Source organism: Pygoscelis adeliae, unplaced genomic scaffold (assembly GCF_000699105.1).
Source record: "Pygoscelis adeliae isolate BGI_AS28 unplaced genomic scaffold, ASM69910v1 Scaffold96, whole genome shotgun sequence".
Lineage (NCBI taxonomy): Eukaryota > Metazoa > Chordata > Aves > Sphenisciformes > Spheniscidae > Pygoscelis > Pygoscelis adeliae.
In genome coordinates this window covers 1247073-1264497 of record NW_008824935.1, presented here as the reverse complement: position 1 = coordinate 1264497, position 17425 = coordinate 1247073, and the positions used below count along the sequence as shown (strand labels likewise).

Genomic DNA, 17425 nt, shown 5'->3' with positions numbered 1-17425 from the left:
TTTATAAAGAGCTTTTGATTTGTTAGATTTAGAGCAAGACTGTTGAAATCACTTTGAGGAGCAGAATTATTTATGGCAGTTGCTTACAGTACCAGTGTAATGCCACTTTTGCATGTTTTTAATTTTGTTCCTTTGCATGGTCTGTGCTGTGTTAATGATCACCTTGTCATGCTAGCAGTGGAAAATGGTTTTATAAATAATTCCCACTGGTAAGATGAAAGTGTTAACAGAAATACTTTAGTGAAGGTCTTGATTAACTTATACACTTGGCTTGATCACAGTGGAGGTTAGACTTACAATATCTTATTACCAGGGCTAATAAAACCCATTCATTTTTTCATGTACTATGTTAATTACCCTTTTACTTTCCCTCATGTGCAGACACACACAAGCTGATTTCATGTTTGTGTTGAAGGCCACAGTTACACTTTGTAGACTTCCCCTTGCTGTACTTAAAAGTTCAAACCCAAACAAAACCAACCTTCCCTAATTCCAGAATCTGTATATTGTATGTTGTAATACTAGAACTTCAAGACTGTAGATTGTTTTACACTTAGGTGCTCAACTTAACCTACTTTTGCTGTAAACAGCAGAAGATAGATTTTTTTTTCTTTTTAATTTCTTCATACTTACTGAAAGGTCTCTGTCTAATGTACAGGCATTAAGAAGCACAATTAAGAATTAAATTTCTAGAGTATCTTTCCTCTTTAATTCAAATTCTCCAAATGTAAATTATTCAAGTAAATCACCATATTGCAATATACTATACCAGCATCCCATATTCCATCACCACCGCCTCTCAGAAACATCAGTAAAACTTGTATGTCCCATGTTCTCTGAAGGCTAGCAGCAGCAGGATCAAATAAACCTGTGTTAATGAACAAGTCAGGCGTCTTTCAGAAAAGATGTTCCCAATATTGATTTCCTTCTTCTAAAGCAGTGTGTGTTGCATAATTAGTTTAATTAGGCAAGATCATACTGAGATGGGAAACAGTCTCTCAGGTTATATTCCAAAGTATAGAGGACTTGATTCTTTGGAGCAAATGACTTCACGCTCCCCTCATGCAAGGTCAGCGCAGACTTTGGAGTGCAAATACAATGGGGTGTAAGGAGAGCCTAGGGATAAAGGGATCTCAGGATGAAATAGTACTTATATATACAAACTGAATTCTGTCCTCTGCTGGTCTGTAGAACACATCAGTGGTTTCATTTCAAATTCATAGAAGTAGTAGAGGCAATACAGGCAGCCCCTGCTTGTTAGCTGCCTTCTTTTGCAATGTGTTTTAATTTTTGGCATGATTATCTCTGTGACACTGTGGAAGGCAGTCAGAGAGTAAAGGTAAATCCTCCAAATTAGAAGATTTTTATGTGAATCTCACAATTAGTGATGAAGGCTCAACTAGTGCCATCCATGGCAGGGTGAAGTAGAATATGGCCTTTCCTGAAGCAGACTCATTTGAAACATGCTGATTGAAAAATAAGATGTTAAAAGACAAAAAGAGTCTTTATGTTAAAGAAACATCTGTGTTAAAGACATATGCCAGCGTGGAGTGTAACTGCAAATGGCATTATTTATTTAAAAGAAAAGAAAAAGAAAAGGAAAGAAAGTTCCTTGAGCAATGAAATGAAGGGAGCTTGTTTTTTTTCATGGATTTGTTTTGCAGATAAGTAGATTTTCTCATCTCTGATCACTGAAGTTTCAGCCTTTCACTAGGCGGGACAGTAATAGGGTCTCTTTTCTTTACCCAGCTGGCCTGTTTCATAGAAACAAGACTTAATATTTTGGATTCGCTTATCCTTTTTGTCAGACTGGATTGAAATTGTACAGCTGGTTCAGAAGTTGTGGTGGGAAACACGTACACAGAAGCACGCCTGCTGATTTCCTTATTTTGTTAAAAAATGGGACAAAAAATCCCTTTGATGTTGTTTATTCTTGTAGATTGCCAGTCTGATTGAATAAAATACACCAGAGCTGTTACTCTTTTCTGTGCACTGAGTGCTCCCTTCATCTCTACCTGCCCTCCCACTTCATCCTCCGTGTTTCTTGCACCTTTTCAACCAGACCTTGAATTGACTTTGGGAAACTTATTGCCTTCTGCTTTTCTGTCTCCATCTTCTCTTTATAATTTGTTTTGTAAATTAAATTAATTGTGTGAACTGTGTATTTTTATAAGGAGGGTTGATGGCCTGTTGTTAGGGTTGCCTAACACTTCTCATTATAAAATCCTGTTTTTCAGCTTCTTGTGTTAATCCTTACTAGTTGGTACTGATTTTTCCATACTGTGAGTATTTTTTTTACTTTAATTATTTGTTTTTATTATAGTAGACATGATTCCACATAGGAAATTAGGGGAAATGCTATCTTTATGCAGGCTACAAAAAAAAATGGAAGGCCTTTTCTTTGAATGCTGTTATACATGTATGCTTTGGAGCAAGATATTTTTGGTAAAATATGTACAAATTTGGTTGAGAAATAGGACTATAAAATGCTACACTTATATATATATATATATATTCAGTAGAGACTGAAAGGAGCCTAAAAGCTAAAACCTCTGTAGATTTTTGTGTTCACTAAGCACTTTTCTGCTCCTGAAATGCTTACCTGCGTTCCCAGCAGGGCTACTGAGGATGCCCTGTGCTGGGAACACCGTGCCTCAGGACCCCGCAGCTGTGGCTGCAGGCAGCTCTGGGCCAGGCTGCATTTAGGCACTTGAAATGAAAACTCCTGTGCTCTCAATAATACCTGTGGGTCGTCAGCAAAATGGGGAGTTTTCCCATCAGTTCTGGTCAGGGAAGGGAAAAAAGCTAAATCAGAAAAATTCAGTGGACTGCTGAAAGAGTCAAGCTGAACCACTGAGAGTTAGGGAAGGGGAGGTGATGCTCAGTCTAGTTAGGGGAGGAGACCCTAACTCTTCAAGAGTTCAGTTGGCAAGACTTGCTCTTGCCAACGTGAGAGAAGGGCATAAAGGAGGAGAAAGATCTGTGATGAAAGTTGCGGCAAGAGGGAGACTGAACTGGGTCCAAAAGAGGAAAAATGTGGGGAAGAAGCAGAATTAACAAAGGTGGTAAAAGGGGAGCTTCTCTGCGTTTTGGGAGACGGTGTGACTGAAGGTAGTTATAAGGCTGAGCGTCAAACCCAGAGCTTAACTTGTCAAGATAATTAGACCTGCGTTGAGATAATGTGGGGTCTGGTGACTGGGACTAGGTAGGATACACTGGAACAGTGCTATGGGGTATACCTCCAGTCTCCAGTGGCGCTACCATTTCCTATTATTCCGTTAGTTTCAAGCGGCAGATGCCTCAGTGGTCAGCCTTGTGTCTCCACTGTTCTGCGACTCATGAGCTTCAATATAATGTCACGTTATTTGGGTAAGGTATAGATTTCTTCTTCTTTTTTGAAATTTGGAAAATTACACATATACATTACCATCTTCCCCCTCCCAGCCTTTCCCCGCACTAAGAATATTTGTAAGATTGCAAGGCCAAGTATCCAAAAATGCGGAAACACAACTTTAATTCAGCCTCGTTGCGCTGCATGTATTAAGAAGCAAGGATTAGCTACACTATCACTGTTTGGTTTTTTTTTACAGTTGTTCTTCTAGAATTCAGTAGACAAGACAGATTTTCTCTGATGATGAATCAGGAACATACAGTATAGGAAACGATCATCTCCAACAGTACTCACTCAGTTGCAAAATCGAAAGTGGTAGTAAGACCAGGATAACAAGAAGGGACGTGCCAAAGCCATTTAGTGTTGCTCTTGCGATTTGCATTCTATCCCTGCCTCTCCCAGAGAGCTGTTTTGTGCAGGTAAGCAAGTCACTCCAACCAGAGTTTGGAAAGGAGGTCACTAGTTTGCCAAGTGCTTAGCTAGACACCTTGGAGGCATGATTTGCAGGAGTTCAGAGCACATACAGCTGAAGCCAGGGTGAAATGCATTTTGAATATTAAAGCATTATGGGATGCGGACTACTCAGTGAAACAGGTCATAATGTCTCAGATCAGATGTCTTAAAATCAGTCAAGATTTTTTTTAATCTTCATGGCTGTCTACTCTGCCTACAGAATAGATAGTGCCATTTCTTCTTTCTGTGGACATCGTATAAATACAGGTGATTTGTGAAGCACTCCATATCATGATGAACGATGAGAGTCACAGGTTACTTAGCCATTCTGTCTTCCTTGCCTGTGTAGAATATTTTGGAATAGTTGGAATAAGAAAGGTTAAAGCCATGTATTAAATGCGGAGAGAATAGGAAGAGAGGTTTCTTCCCATTGACTGGGAAGTCCGTGGTGTTGCGTAGTTCATGTCTGCATTAATGTGAGACACAAATGTTTTCACTTTTGTGGTATCTTGTGCAAGGAGCACTTACATTCAGCACATCAGTATATTGGGGAGAGCACTCACAGCACTATCTTAGTTCCTTCTCAGTTGAAGAGACACAAACCAATTGCTCAAAGGACTTTGAAGGAAATGGAAAAGACAAATGTAAAATATGTATTAGACAAGTATATTGGTATCTATGTTAGGCTTTCCATTGAAGAATTCTGATTACTGATTGAATAATATTTATCAGTCAAAGAGTCTGTGTATATATTCACATTATATGCAAGACTAAGCAGCTCCTACTCCTCCCATAAAATTACTTGGAAGAAGGCCCCAAAGTACTTCACACAAATCATGTTATGATTTCCTGATCCACCTGAGCATGCCAAGGCCTCCAAAATGGTGTTGTCTGGTGAAGATGGAGCTGAAGTTGCAGGTAGCAACCCTACAGATGTGGGGTGAGACAACTCACTCTCAAGTGAAATCATTGGTGCATCATCTTCCTGTTGTGAAGAGCAAATGGTTCTCTCAGACGGAAAAAATGCTCTTGAAAAATTTTTCTGAGATAGGTATGTTCCGTTCAGGATTGAGACATGTGGCTGCGCTTAATTTATCTGTTAGACACCTGCGGAACTGCCCTTAAGTGATCTGTAATCACTGAGTTGTTGAATAGAGGTCCCTGGCAGCACCTGCCTGTCTAGACCACAGCTCGAGAGGCAGGCTGACATTTTTCATCAGAATGTCGGAAAAACTGTGTAACAACAGATCATACACTACACTACATCAAAAGCAACTTGCAACAGGCATTGGAAGGCATTTGGATCTTGACAGGGAAAGAAAGAACATCCTCTCAGTCATTTGTTAGTAACGCACTTGCAGTGTGAGTATTTTGTGGTTCTGGTAGTTTCTAACATTACAGTGTGTTTGCAAACTCAGTGATGTTTTTACGGCATGGTGTATCTGTGTATGTATACGCCAGCAAAAAGAGAAAAATAACGTAAGCCATTCTTTACACGCAGGTTTCATCCCTTTGTCTGTCTTATTCGTTTGTTGTCTATCTGGGCTACACTGGAAGCTTTTGATGGAAGGCTTTTTTTTTTTTTTTTCTTCAAGTGTTCATATAGTGAACAGCTTCTGTGAGGTTTTGCACTAGATTCTGATCTTACGTGCTGAGGTAATGGGTTTAGAGAATTGACCAGTAAAGAAGCTGAGAATATCTCATGAACCTTTTTGACATAAATTGTTATACAAAATATTTATGGCACTTTTCCATAAGAAGAATTTTATAGTCACTTCATTTCAAATGTCACCCTTTTTTAATAAGTAATATGAAACAAAGATAAAAATTAAATATAAATAATCTTAAAAACAGTCTGTCCCCATACTATTTCATTATAAGGTATCAGAACAGATATGGAGACTGAGTTGCTGAGGTTCCCAAGTTGCTTTTTGCTATTCTACTCAAAAATACCTGCATTCAGTAAGTCGCACCTACACCTGGATCAGATGTTTTGTAGTAAGTTAGGAAGTGTCTTCTCTACTCAGACGTGCTCAATAGCCACAGCTTGCAGGAATCTGCAACTTTGCGTTGTCCCACCCTTTAGAGCAGAACTGCTGGAAGAAGGATGAGACATAGCAGTGTAAACTAACATTCAGGAGAAAATGTAGAACAAGATCCAAGCATATTGTAACCTAAGTGGTCTTGAGTACTTCAAATTTTTATATGTTTATTAGAAATGTTTCCAATAATCTAAAATTACTCTAAATTGCAGTAATTCAAAAGTGAAGAGTTTGCTTAGCAGTTGTCACCAGCTGCGACAAGCATGCATCTAGAACAAGGGTTATAGTACCAAAAAAAGGAAGTATAGTGTTGCATCAGTGCTCGTATAGAAAAACATAGCATTTTTATGCTCGTATTTGTGTCTTGCAAAAATTTCCACCATCATACACCTAGTAATTCAGATCACTTGGTTTAATTAATGAAAAAGGAGCATTGAAACTCACAATTGTCTCAGCAAGATTTATTTGTGTGTATGGTACTTGTTAAAATCAGTGGCTTTTGCAGTGGGAACTTTATATTAGTTACTGCTTTTTAAAGAATTACGCTATATAAGAATGTGTAATCACTGTGACTTTTTACTTTGTATTGCCAAATTTATTACAACACCTTACAAGTTGTTCTCAGCCCACTTATACAACGTTAGATCATCACATGGATGAAGGAACCGTTTGCTTTGTAGAATACAATGCCACTAATTAAAGTTGAAAGTGAATGGACTGCATTAGAATCAGCTCATCCATCAAAGACTGGCTACTGATCATTTACTAGCAGCGCTTCATTTAGCTCTATTAATTAAACAGCGGCACCATTTATGTAAAGGTTATGAGTTGTTATACTTTTGAAAATTAAGAAAGAATACATGAAAAATAATTGTATGCGCTCAGCGCTGGAGTCTGAAAACGGTAAATGTTAAATGGAGTATTCATGTGAATAATCTATTACGTGTTTTTTCTTATCAGCGTTTTAATTGCAAGTGAGTAAACAGGACAGCAGCTTACCAATCTCGATAGGCTCCTTACGCAAACTGTGATGGTCATGGCTATGACTCCATAGCAATGAAGGAAAGCCTGCCTTTCTATTACTGCTTTAAAAATAGCTTTTACGTATTTGAGTGTTCTGCCCAAACTATATCAGTTTTCAAGTATTGTGGGGAGAAGAATTTCTTGTACAGTCTTCTATATTGATTACCCACCCTTTCCTTATTCCTTTATCTCTTAAATAACAAACCTTTCACCACCATTCTCCAGATACTGCTCTAAAATCCCAGCTATGATACGGAGATAAATTTGTCTCCTTGTTCCTACAGCAGAGCTGTAACATACATCTCATACACATTCGGTAATCTTCATCAGTGCTAAGCAAAAAGTTCCTTAGTTGGAACATGCCAATAACAAGAGTCTTCAGTCATACATTTAGTTCTAGTGATACTAATTTTGAAACTGTGAGTATTTATCTTCATTTTTCCAATGAACAGGTAATTTGCGTTAAAAAACATACATTTTCATTGGCAATGTTTAAACAATTAGCTGAATAATATTTTGCTTTTCCTTTTGAAAAGGTAAAAAGTGATTTCTGTGGGTTTATGCAGGGGGTATTGGTTTTCTGCTGTTTAAATTAGAAGATGGCTTTGGGGGGGAGGTTCTGCAAAAGCAGTAATGTGAGTGGTAAAGTCCAAATGCTCATTTCCTCTGAAAGATCTGTGAGCTGTGGTTGTTTTGTAATAAAACCCTTTGAGTACGGGAGGCAAGGCTTGCATGGGAAAAGCTTATGTATGCATATACATATTTAAAAAGAGGCAAAAAAAAAAAAAATCTAGTTACTGAGTTGAAAAATACTGTTCTGTTCACATTCCAAAAAAGGGCTTGAAACGATGATGAATATGAGTGTGCTTTTTTGTTCAAGAAGGAACTTTTAATTAATTTTCTGCTCGGTCCTGAGCTGTAAGTTTCCGTCATAATCAGACATGTTATTAACTCAGATCTGTTTATAATCAAAGTCAAAGCTGAGAGCAGCGTCACTGCCACTCTACTCGGAGACTGCAACTATTAAGAAATTAGTTTTGATTAGTTTGTTTTGTAATAGTGTTGTGTTTTGACATCGTGTTGCATGATGTCAGGAAGGGCCTCTTTTTAAAGTCATCCTGAAAAAGCACGGCTATAAAACAGACTCAGGCAGGGAAATGGAAAACAGATGAAGTAGTTGTACGTCATCTAGGGAATGATATTTCTCGAGAGGATAGAAATGATCTAATGGCCTTTGATTTTATGAAACACTATAAAAAGGAATCTGCTTATATGTTAGATTTTACATAAATGGTCATTTAAAAAGTGGAAAGTTTGGTGTTTGTAACTTAAATTGACACAGTGCAGTGAACAAGCACGCTTTCAAGAGCCATCTGCCAACTATCCGGCCACAACAGTTACCATTTCTGCGGGTTTTTTTGTTGTTTTACTTCTCAGTTGTCCTCCTTTTATCTTAGTGCCCAGAAGGCTGATAGCTCTGTAACATTATTTGTGGAGATTGAGTGGGTATGAACACCCTTTTACTTTCTGTCTACTGCTACTGTTTGTCTTCTGTCCTGTTGTTTTTCTGGTGACAAAACACCTGTGTGTTGCCTTGCTGCGGAGTTGCACAATTCCTGTCTAGCTCAAAGTAGAACATGTAAGCAGGTTATTTCAACATAAGAAATTCAGTTTCTAACCTCACTTTATTTACCAGCTTATGTAACTCTTGGGCTGGGCCAGTGGGATTTTTCTTCTTTTTTAAATTTGAAGGCTTTTTAAGTTTTATGAAGCCTGTGCATACATAAACACAGTATTTTAAGTAAAAAAATATATCTGCAGCAATGCCTCACTCAGTTCTCTTATATTGGATATGTCAAGAATAGGGGCAAACTTGATTATTACTTAACACCAAAAAGAAACAACCTTCAATGCAACAAAAAGTGATTAGTGATTCAATAGGTGAAATTTTCCATTTGCAAATCTAGTATTACAGGTATTAGTGACTGTGATGCTGGATCTGCCATCATTTGGATGGGAACCTGATCTCTTGCTTGATATTCATCGTCTTGTTAAGGTGATGTATCAGAAAACCTGAGATAAATCTCCAGTTTTGTCAAGCAATCATTCAGTGAGCTTTGTTGATTTAAATGCCCATGCTTGTCTCTGAAGCAAGAATTACGACCTTATTTTACCAGGGTGTTACGAGGTGCTGTATTGATAGCGATGTAGTCATGTTTATACCTAGGTAGGCAGCACTTTGCGCAAAAAAAAAAAGTAAAATATATTTCACCAATTTAGAGTATACCCGGTCTACCTAAAATACTTTCTGCAATTTCAGTTGAAGAACTTACCCTAGATGTTTTCCTTGAAAACATCCTTGCTGTTGGTACGCTGCTCTTTGTGAGGTTTTCTCTCGGGGCTGTTACACTGAGCTTCCTTGCAGTTTTACTTCTCTTTATGTTTGTTCTGAACACAGTATACATTTACAAAAATTGCATTACTCTTTGGTCTAAAATTAACTTTAGTTAACAATTTCCAGTATAAAACCAATTACAAAATGCTTTGTTAGGCAAGGAATATGTTCTGCTTTTATATTTTGCCTGTATTTTATCATGGTTGTCCTTAAAATCTGTGTATATGCTCTTAATATATCCTTTCAGTTCCCCATAATATCACCAGGGCTTTAACAGAGAACAATTGTATAGTTGGAGGACACGTAATAGGCTACTAGAAGAAATATTTACATCTGGCATGATCAAAGCTTTTGGAGTATATGAATGTGTATGTGGGAGGTCTAATTTTTATGTGGGTGGATTCACAAAGACTAAAACACTGCAGTACTTAACCCCTTTCCCTTTATGAAAATTCACTTCCTCAAAATGAAAAAAACATGTAGTACCTGATTCTTATCTTTTGTTTTTCATTTCAAGGAGTATTATTAATTCTTCTGCTTGTAAGTACTTGTTTAAGGCGTACAGAATTTTTTTGTGTTTCAGCCCCTGTAGTGGCTTATTTAGTGAGATGCTTATCTTGCTCGTGATGTTTTTGCATGTTGGAACATATACATGTTTTAGAATTTAAAAAAATGATAGTTTTGACACCATTTTGATAGTCTGTAGAACTTGTTGTGGTAGGAGCACTACTGTATTTTCAGTGTTTGGTAACAGCTACGTCTTCAGGTTCGATTTCTGCTGGTTTAGTTCCTGTGGCAGTAACCAGCTGTGAGCGGCTTCTAGAAATCTGTCATTTGAAATTTTTTTATTCAGTTACTTTAAATAGTTACTTAGATTATGAAAGGCTATAAATACTCAGTCATTTCAGTCATCTCTGCTAGTGTTTTGTTTACATGACTCTGACGGGGAAGTTTTGGATTATAGCTGACCTGAGCTAACAGCTTTCTGAACAGGGAGGTCTCGCTCTCCTTTTGGCCTCTTTCCTTGCCCCCGCTGCCCTGTGATCTTCCCTTCCCCGGCTCCCAGCTGTACCAATTCTGACTGCAGGGTAACCAGTCCAGCCTGCCAGCCCAGCAGAAGAACCCACACGCCAAGTTCGTGCCAAATTCGTATTCTGCTATTCTGAGCATTAATTTACAGGGTGATCAGCAGAGTACCTGAGCTGGCTGGAGGTAAGCATCAGGAGCCCATGGCCCGAGGGGGCTGCGGGGGGAGGAGAGCCATCTGCCTTTTTTGCCCCTGGTGAACTTCCAACTTGCTCAGACCACTTTCTGAAGTCATAGCGTGTGAGTCATGAACACAGCATCATGTGTAATATGTGGCTTCTTGAAAATCAGCCCTGTTGTGCAGGCAAATGATGATGTGAGAAGCAGTTCTTATAAACAGTTAATACGTCAGTGAAGAGACGTATGTTTATTTTTAGGAGACATAACACCTTTTGTGGGTATCTTAAAAGATTCTGTACATGCTTACAGCATCTGTTGCTGTTACTTTTAGAGCTGGGGGTCGTCAAAGCAATAGAACATTTTCCCCTCTGAAAGTGTTTTTTACCTAATAAATATTGGTATGTATGTAACTTCACTTGCTGTTATTTATCTGTATTACTTCAGCACTCCAAGCTTAGGGGAGTTGATAGACCTTTTTTGGATACTTGCTCCATCTCTTTGTTGTCCTTGTGGCAATGGTAGTCCCCAAAACCGATCTTGAACTATTCTAGCATCAAATTTGTGTGAACTGCTATCAAAGTCAGTTAATGTCAGTGTGCTCTGTAAGTAACAGCAGCTGAGGAAGCAATTCAGAAACCATGGAGCTGTTCCTGATGCTCTGCAGGAGTCGGATGGGATGGGATGGGATGGGATGGGATGGGATGGGATGGGATGGGATGGGATGGGATGGGATGGGATGGACAGGGCAGGTGGAAGGAAAAATTCTTCATCTGCCAGAGTTTGATCTATTGTTGAATCTGTGTCAATACCTCAAGTACCAGGAGGCTGCTGCACTAGCTTCTCTAGCACAAAACCCAAGGTAGGCAGGCTCTTACCCAAATTTTTGAAGCCTGAGTTTCCGCATTACCAAAGTGATGTTGCTTTGGTGTTCTCTGCTCTCAACATCGGAACTGATGCATGATGCATGAGTTTGGTTGATCAGGTGAATGGTGTCTGCAGTTCACAGAAGGGCAGTCGGCATCTTTTGGGTCGGTACTGTGTTCAGGGTCTTCATGTTTTTCCTGTGTGTTAGACCTGCTTTATATGTTTTTCTTGTAATTTTTTTCTCTTCTCTTTGGAAAAAACCAAAACCCAAAAAACCTTAATATTTCCTTTGTTGTGACACAAGGATTCCCTACAAGATTGCCGTGCTATGTGACCACAAAACTGCCTTTTCTTCTGTGTCACGCTGTTGAAAAACTGCTGGCAAGCAAGTTCAGTCTAAGCAGTACCTCAGCATTACTTGTTTTGCTACCTCTTGTAGTTCTCAGCATGTTCACGTAATAACAGAATTAGAGGCCCCAGTATATGTTTTGGTGCATTTCTCAGTAGCCCAGTGTTCCAATTCACAAAGAGAGCATCACCATATTTACACTTAAGGAGTCTAAATCTTAAAAGGGAAAAAAGGCCCCAGAAAATGGCAGGTATTTTGAATATCTGCAGTTATATCTATAATCAGTCCTCTGAAGCAACAGCTAACTTCAGGAAGACAGCAGTGGGAAATAACATGTTTGGGTTTTAGCTCCCAGCATCATTTAATTTGCTAAATATTCAAATACAAATAAAGTGACACAAGCAAGAGACGTCATATAAATATTGACAATCGGAGGCATTCAGTAATCATCTGTAAAACTCTGAAGGATCATCAGAATTCAAAAGAGCTGGGTTTAAAATGTTGCATTTGTAACAGGGATGTTTGTTACAGGCTCGGAACCCCATGCTCCGTTTTCATTTCTATTCTTCCAGCTCTGAGGATTGCCAGTGTTTCTGAGGTCCCCATGGCACTTGAATGAAACTCTGTTTTCTACCTGAGCCTAAGCAAATCAAAACAGAGAGGACAACCATTGTACCCATTCCTTAGAGTATCAGACTGGCACCATGTAGGGCACAGCAACAGAGAAAGCAAGGTTGTTTTTTTTTTTAAAAAGTAAGTTCTGGAAAGAAGTGTCACCAAAAAAAACCCCTAAAACCCGCAATACCTAAAATAAATGGTGTGGGAATGTCGCACTGCACCCCTGCAAGTTCTCCCTCATGGACAAAGCTGAGGGATGTCCTGATACAGTGATAAATCCTGACATGAAGAAAACAGATTTGAACATTTGATTTTACTGTCTAGCAGAGACAAACTGCGTATGTAACATTATTAGTGTCACCAAGAGATTGACTGCCTGCCTTCCTGTTGCTTGTTCAAGGAGATTTCCATTTACCCTCATCTAACTCCAAGATAAAGAAGGGACCATCTGTTCTTTCTCCTTCACTCCCTTCCTTATTATGGTCCTTTGTTCTCATGGTCTCAAATACTAACTCATCCTCCCCAATGTCCTCAGTACATTGCCTGGTCTATCAAATACCATGTACCCATCTTTCCGTCAGTCTGCTTGGCCCTTAGTTGTTTCCTGCGCTTCCTTATTTGCGCTTCCTTATTCGTTGGCACATGTATTTCCCTCGTCCTGGTGTTTTACTACATTTCTCTGCTGTGCCAGCGTACTCTACAAAACCTGCAGCTGGCAGGAGGCCTCGGGAGGTGTTACAGAATTCTGTGCTGCAGTCGTGCTGCAGCTCTGAACGTGGGTTGTGAAGGACGGGTCTTGGCTGCACTGCTATGCCTCTTTCATGTCAAGAATCGTTCTCCTTCGTGAGAAACGCTTAAATACACTCAGACACAAAAAGTAAGGTCTGCCTTACTGTATGTCTGTATGGATTTTTACCAAAGAATTCTGACTCTGCTGTGTTGTCTGCTCGCAAAAGACAACCTTCAAGAATGACGTGTCCTTATGATATCACTGCTTAGAAGACAGACCTTTCAGTGAACAGTTGTTCTTTTGCTGGTGACTATGGACAAGGATGAATTTTGCCAAAATCCATTTTACAGTAATGGGGATTTTTACAGGGGCTTGTTCATTGGCTCTCCTCCTCCAGTCCTCTTCCTGCATCCCCATTAAAAAAAGAAATTGCATTAATGTTACCAGTGGTGAAACTCGTACCTGTGAATGCAGTTGGAGTTCTCGTGCAAACGGGGCTTCTGGCATTTTTATGTACTCTCTTATTGAAGGCAGCCCTAGGAACCACACAGTTAAAACAGCATATGCCCAAATGAGAGCAGTGGGGAACTTTAGGGAAGAAATACGGTGTCGGATGATGGCTTCGTGTACAGTTCTGGCATGATTTGTTGGTTTCTTCGCTCCCTAGGGAAAACACTGTAGCAGCCAATAGCAAAACCTGTATAAATATAAATATAGCTCTGTGATGGTACTGTAAACAGCCTCTGCCTTTCCCTTCTTTAACATCTCTGAGCTGGTCTTGCATGCTTGATCTCTCTCACATATGTGTGTGTGTATATATGTATGTATATCTTTATATAAAGAGATTGCACATCAAATAATAATTCATTTTCTATCCCAGCCCTTCAAAAACATATAATGTGCTGTAGGTTTTGAGTTCCAGTGAAACATCAAATCAGATTTTAGGCATAGCTGCAGTTTTGTGAAAATAGTCACCATGTAATAGTGTCAGGACTGCCTCTGGAGACGTTTCTAACGGACATCTTTGTATAGTTAAACCCAAATTAATGAATGTCACTACATGGGCAGGAAAAAAATATTAAGCATCAGCATTTTCAGTTGCTTCATGTATTATTTTGGAATTGAGTAAAGGCCCCAAGTGGCACAGAAGTAAACATTCATCTAATAACTTACTTGCAGTATAATTCATCATTCTAAACGTGTTTGTGTGAATTCAGCATCTGTTTTCAAGAAATCATTTTTGTGCTGATTTTATTTGAAAATGTTTGTGGTCTTGCTATACGTTGTTACGCGTATTTTCTCTCAACAGAGTTTGCACTTAGGATAGTGAATGCTCCGATGGCCTTGGATTTAGCGTTTGGCATACTGTGTGAGCTGCTCCAGCGGTGGGGCGAGATCCGTGCCGGTGTGCCGATCCTGCTGGAGTGGCTGCTGGGAGACAGCGATCTGAAAAGAGACTCCGAGACTTCAGCCCCGGTAATTTTAACAACCAGTTGCTATCTCGTGTTGGGATCGCTATGTTTCTGCAGTCTTGCTGTAGGAATAGAGTGAAATATCTCATCTGATGAAGCCTGATGATCGCTACTCCAGTATTAACTGATTTACAATTTAAAATAACAATTCACACGGAGAGTATTTAGAGTAACGGTAGAGTTTGATGTCTGTTTCCTGGCAATATCAGCATAAAATTCAAGAGACCAATGAGCAAACATTGAAATAAATCAAGAGTTACTTAACAAATCATTGTTGACTGAAACATTTTGAGGCTGTAACTAATTGCTTTCAGTATCATTGCAGATGATGGCTTGCCCTGAATTTAAACTGTTCCTGTGGGTGTTCCAGGCTCATCTGGCATTCACGCACAGCGTTCTCCCAACTGCTGGCTTTTCTAGAGGTGTCATTTAAATATTTGGTAACTTCGTGCCACCTTCCATATGACTGATTCTGTATAGCACACGAAACAGCCTCGTTCACATCAGTCATTGTCTTCAGAAGGATTATTTACGTAAAGAAAAACTTTGCTACGCTGGTTCTCTAAAACCTAATGCTGTATAATACGCTGTGCCCTCTTTGTCTTGAAAAGACTGTAAAAATCAAAATAATGCTGGAAGGTAAACTGGAAGGAGCAGGAGCAGCTACACCTTTGAGAAGTTTGTTGACAATTAATATGACCCATGAAATATATTATGAAACTTTTCTTAAGCCTGTGGTTTAGGTATGCCTTTCTGATGTTTCACTGGCTGATACAATTTTCCTTTTTCATTTAATCCACTCAAAAGCTCCATGATATAGCAAATTACCATACTGGTTACAGAGAGGTCTCTCTGAAATATAAGACAGTTTCACAGGGGAAGGCAAGCACATGTTAAGGATTAGGACTACTATTTACTTCCACTGTTTCCCAAGAGTTTTACCAGAACTGCCTGATTTTTGAAGGTAAAATTTCTTTGGCAAAGTAGGAACTTCTTTTACTGCGTTTTCTCAAACTTTTGAAAAACGATGCATATGAATTTTTACCTTTTTTTAATATAAAGAACCTGTTCTGTAACAGCCTCTATTGTCTTTATTTCTCGATGTATCTTCTTTCATATCTTTCATAATTTTCTCATTATGATCAAGACCACAAGTCATTTTCTAATCACTGTTGTTTTTCCTTTTGTTAAGGAAGAAGATGATTACCTGTTTGATAAAGGGGAAGTGAATTTTTGGGGAGAGAAGCTGACTCATGTCAGACAACTTAGTAAGCACCTTTTACAGCTTATATCAATGACTCATCTAACTTTACCAGATCACGGAGAACTTAATCGACTATCAAGAATAGCGCTGGACCAAGCCCAGCTCGTTGGACACCTTCTTAGAGCACTACGTCCGACTCCAGAATTTTCCAAAACTGCAGAATTCACAAGATTGGCTATTCAAAACGAGAGAATATCGGTCTGCCTTAAAATATTAAATCTGCTGAAGTCTGATGATACTTGCAAAAATGAAAATCTGGAAAAGTAAATTACTAAAAGTTCGTCCTCAGGGAGCTGCACACATGTTACTGGATGGGCAGGGAGACTGAATTCTAACGATGTTCAAGGAATAAGGGATTGCTATAATGACTCCAGTAAACCTGCAACAAACTATTCAGTATTCAGGCTAAAACCACATTTTTTAATATATAAGTCCATTGATTTTTTTTTTTGTCAGATGTCCTGTGGGACACTGTTCCTTTTAAATGCATTTGCTAATTTCATTCAGCTGAGCATGGTTTATTATAGCTACTGTAGGAAGGAAAGCAGCTAAACCTAATATTTTCCATTCATCCAGGTGCAGGCCACCTGTAGTCAAGTTACATTTTATCCCACATTTTTACCTCCTGTATTTTAATGCCAAGAAAAAGTTGATTTTTTTTTTTTTGGTGTCCTTTCAAGATGTGGAATGGTAATTATTAAATTAATGTGGGTTTTTTAAATTTTATTTTTAAGTGTTTCTAAAAGAAAAGAAACAAACCTTGGCTTCTTTGTCCATGACAATTTTTAGACGACATTTTAAACTTCACTGCATTTTCCTCTGGAGGAAGGCAAGGATTCTCACTTCGGTAGTAACCTTGTTTTGCACATGGAAACAGCATTAGTTAGACTCGTGCGTGCCTCTTTTTTTCCTGTAAATCAAATAACTACTTTTATAAAATTGCTCTAAAATGGAGACCGCTGCGTTCAAAAACAAAGCAGCTGTTCCACCGTGAACAAAACAGTTTCAGCTTTACTTCAAAACACCTTGCTCTGCAAGCGGTCTTGGAAAGTGAGGTCCTACTCCGTAGAGTTAGGCCCCCAGAAGTGTGCCAGAAGTGATCCTGTGCCGCAGCGCTCGCGCCCGGGAGATGCTGTCACCGGCGCTCAGGTGAGGCAGCTGTGGGGGATGTAGCGAGTGCTCAGCAGCGTCACCGTCTGAAACACAAAAATGCTTGTTGTGCTTTGCAGATGTATTTTTCTGGAAACTGAAATTGGGTTTCAATATGAAAACGAGACACCGAAAATACATAGGTATTTAAAAAGGGTATTGTTACGTTCCTTTAGCCACAGGCTGTGACTTTATGGTTGGCTGTGCCGTAGCTGGGCACAGCCACAGCGGAGAGGTACCTCGCTTTACGTCGTTATTTCGCTCTCCTTGGAACCAATAAACGATTGTTTGCCTTCAGTCTCTTCACGTAATTGCATATCGGCACAGTTTAGTCGTAAATCTTGATGATGATGACACAGGTAATTAGCAGTTCTCCCACGGCCAGTGCCGCAAGAGGAGCGCTGCGTGTTCCGGCGCACGCCCAGCAGGTGGCGCTGCAGCACCGCCGTACACACCCGCGCGCCCAGGC

General features: G+C 39.3%; 1 protein-coding gene across 1 annotated transcript in view; it reads left to right on the top strand.

The window, feature by feature from the left end:
* Positions 1-17220, top strand: part of THADA (thyroid adenoma associated) — a 168840-nt gene extending 151620 nt beyond the window's left edge. Inside the window, exons 36-37 of the mRNA XM_009325321.1 lie at positions 14381-14547; positions 15736-17220. Coding sequence (XP_009323596.1) covers positions 14381-14547; positions 15736-16074 — 506 coding nt within the window. The 3' untranslated portion in view covers positions 16075-17220. The remainder of the gene's footprint in view (positions 1-14380; positions 14548-15735) is intronic.
* Positions 17221-17425: the final 205 nt, after the last annotated feature.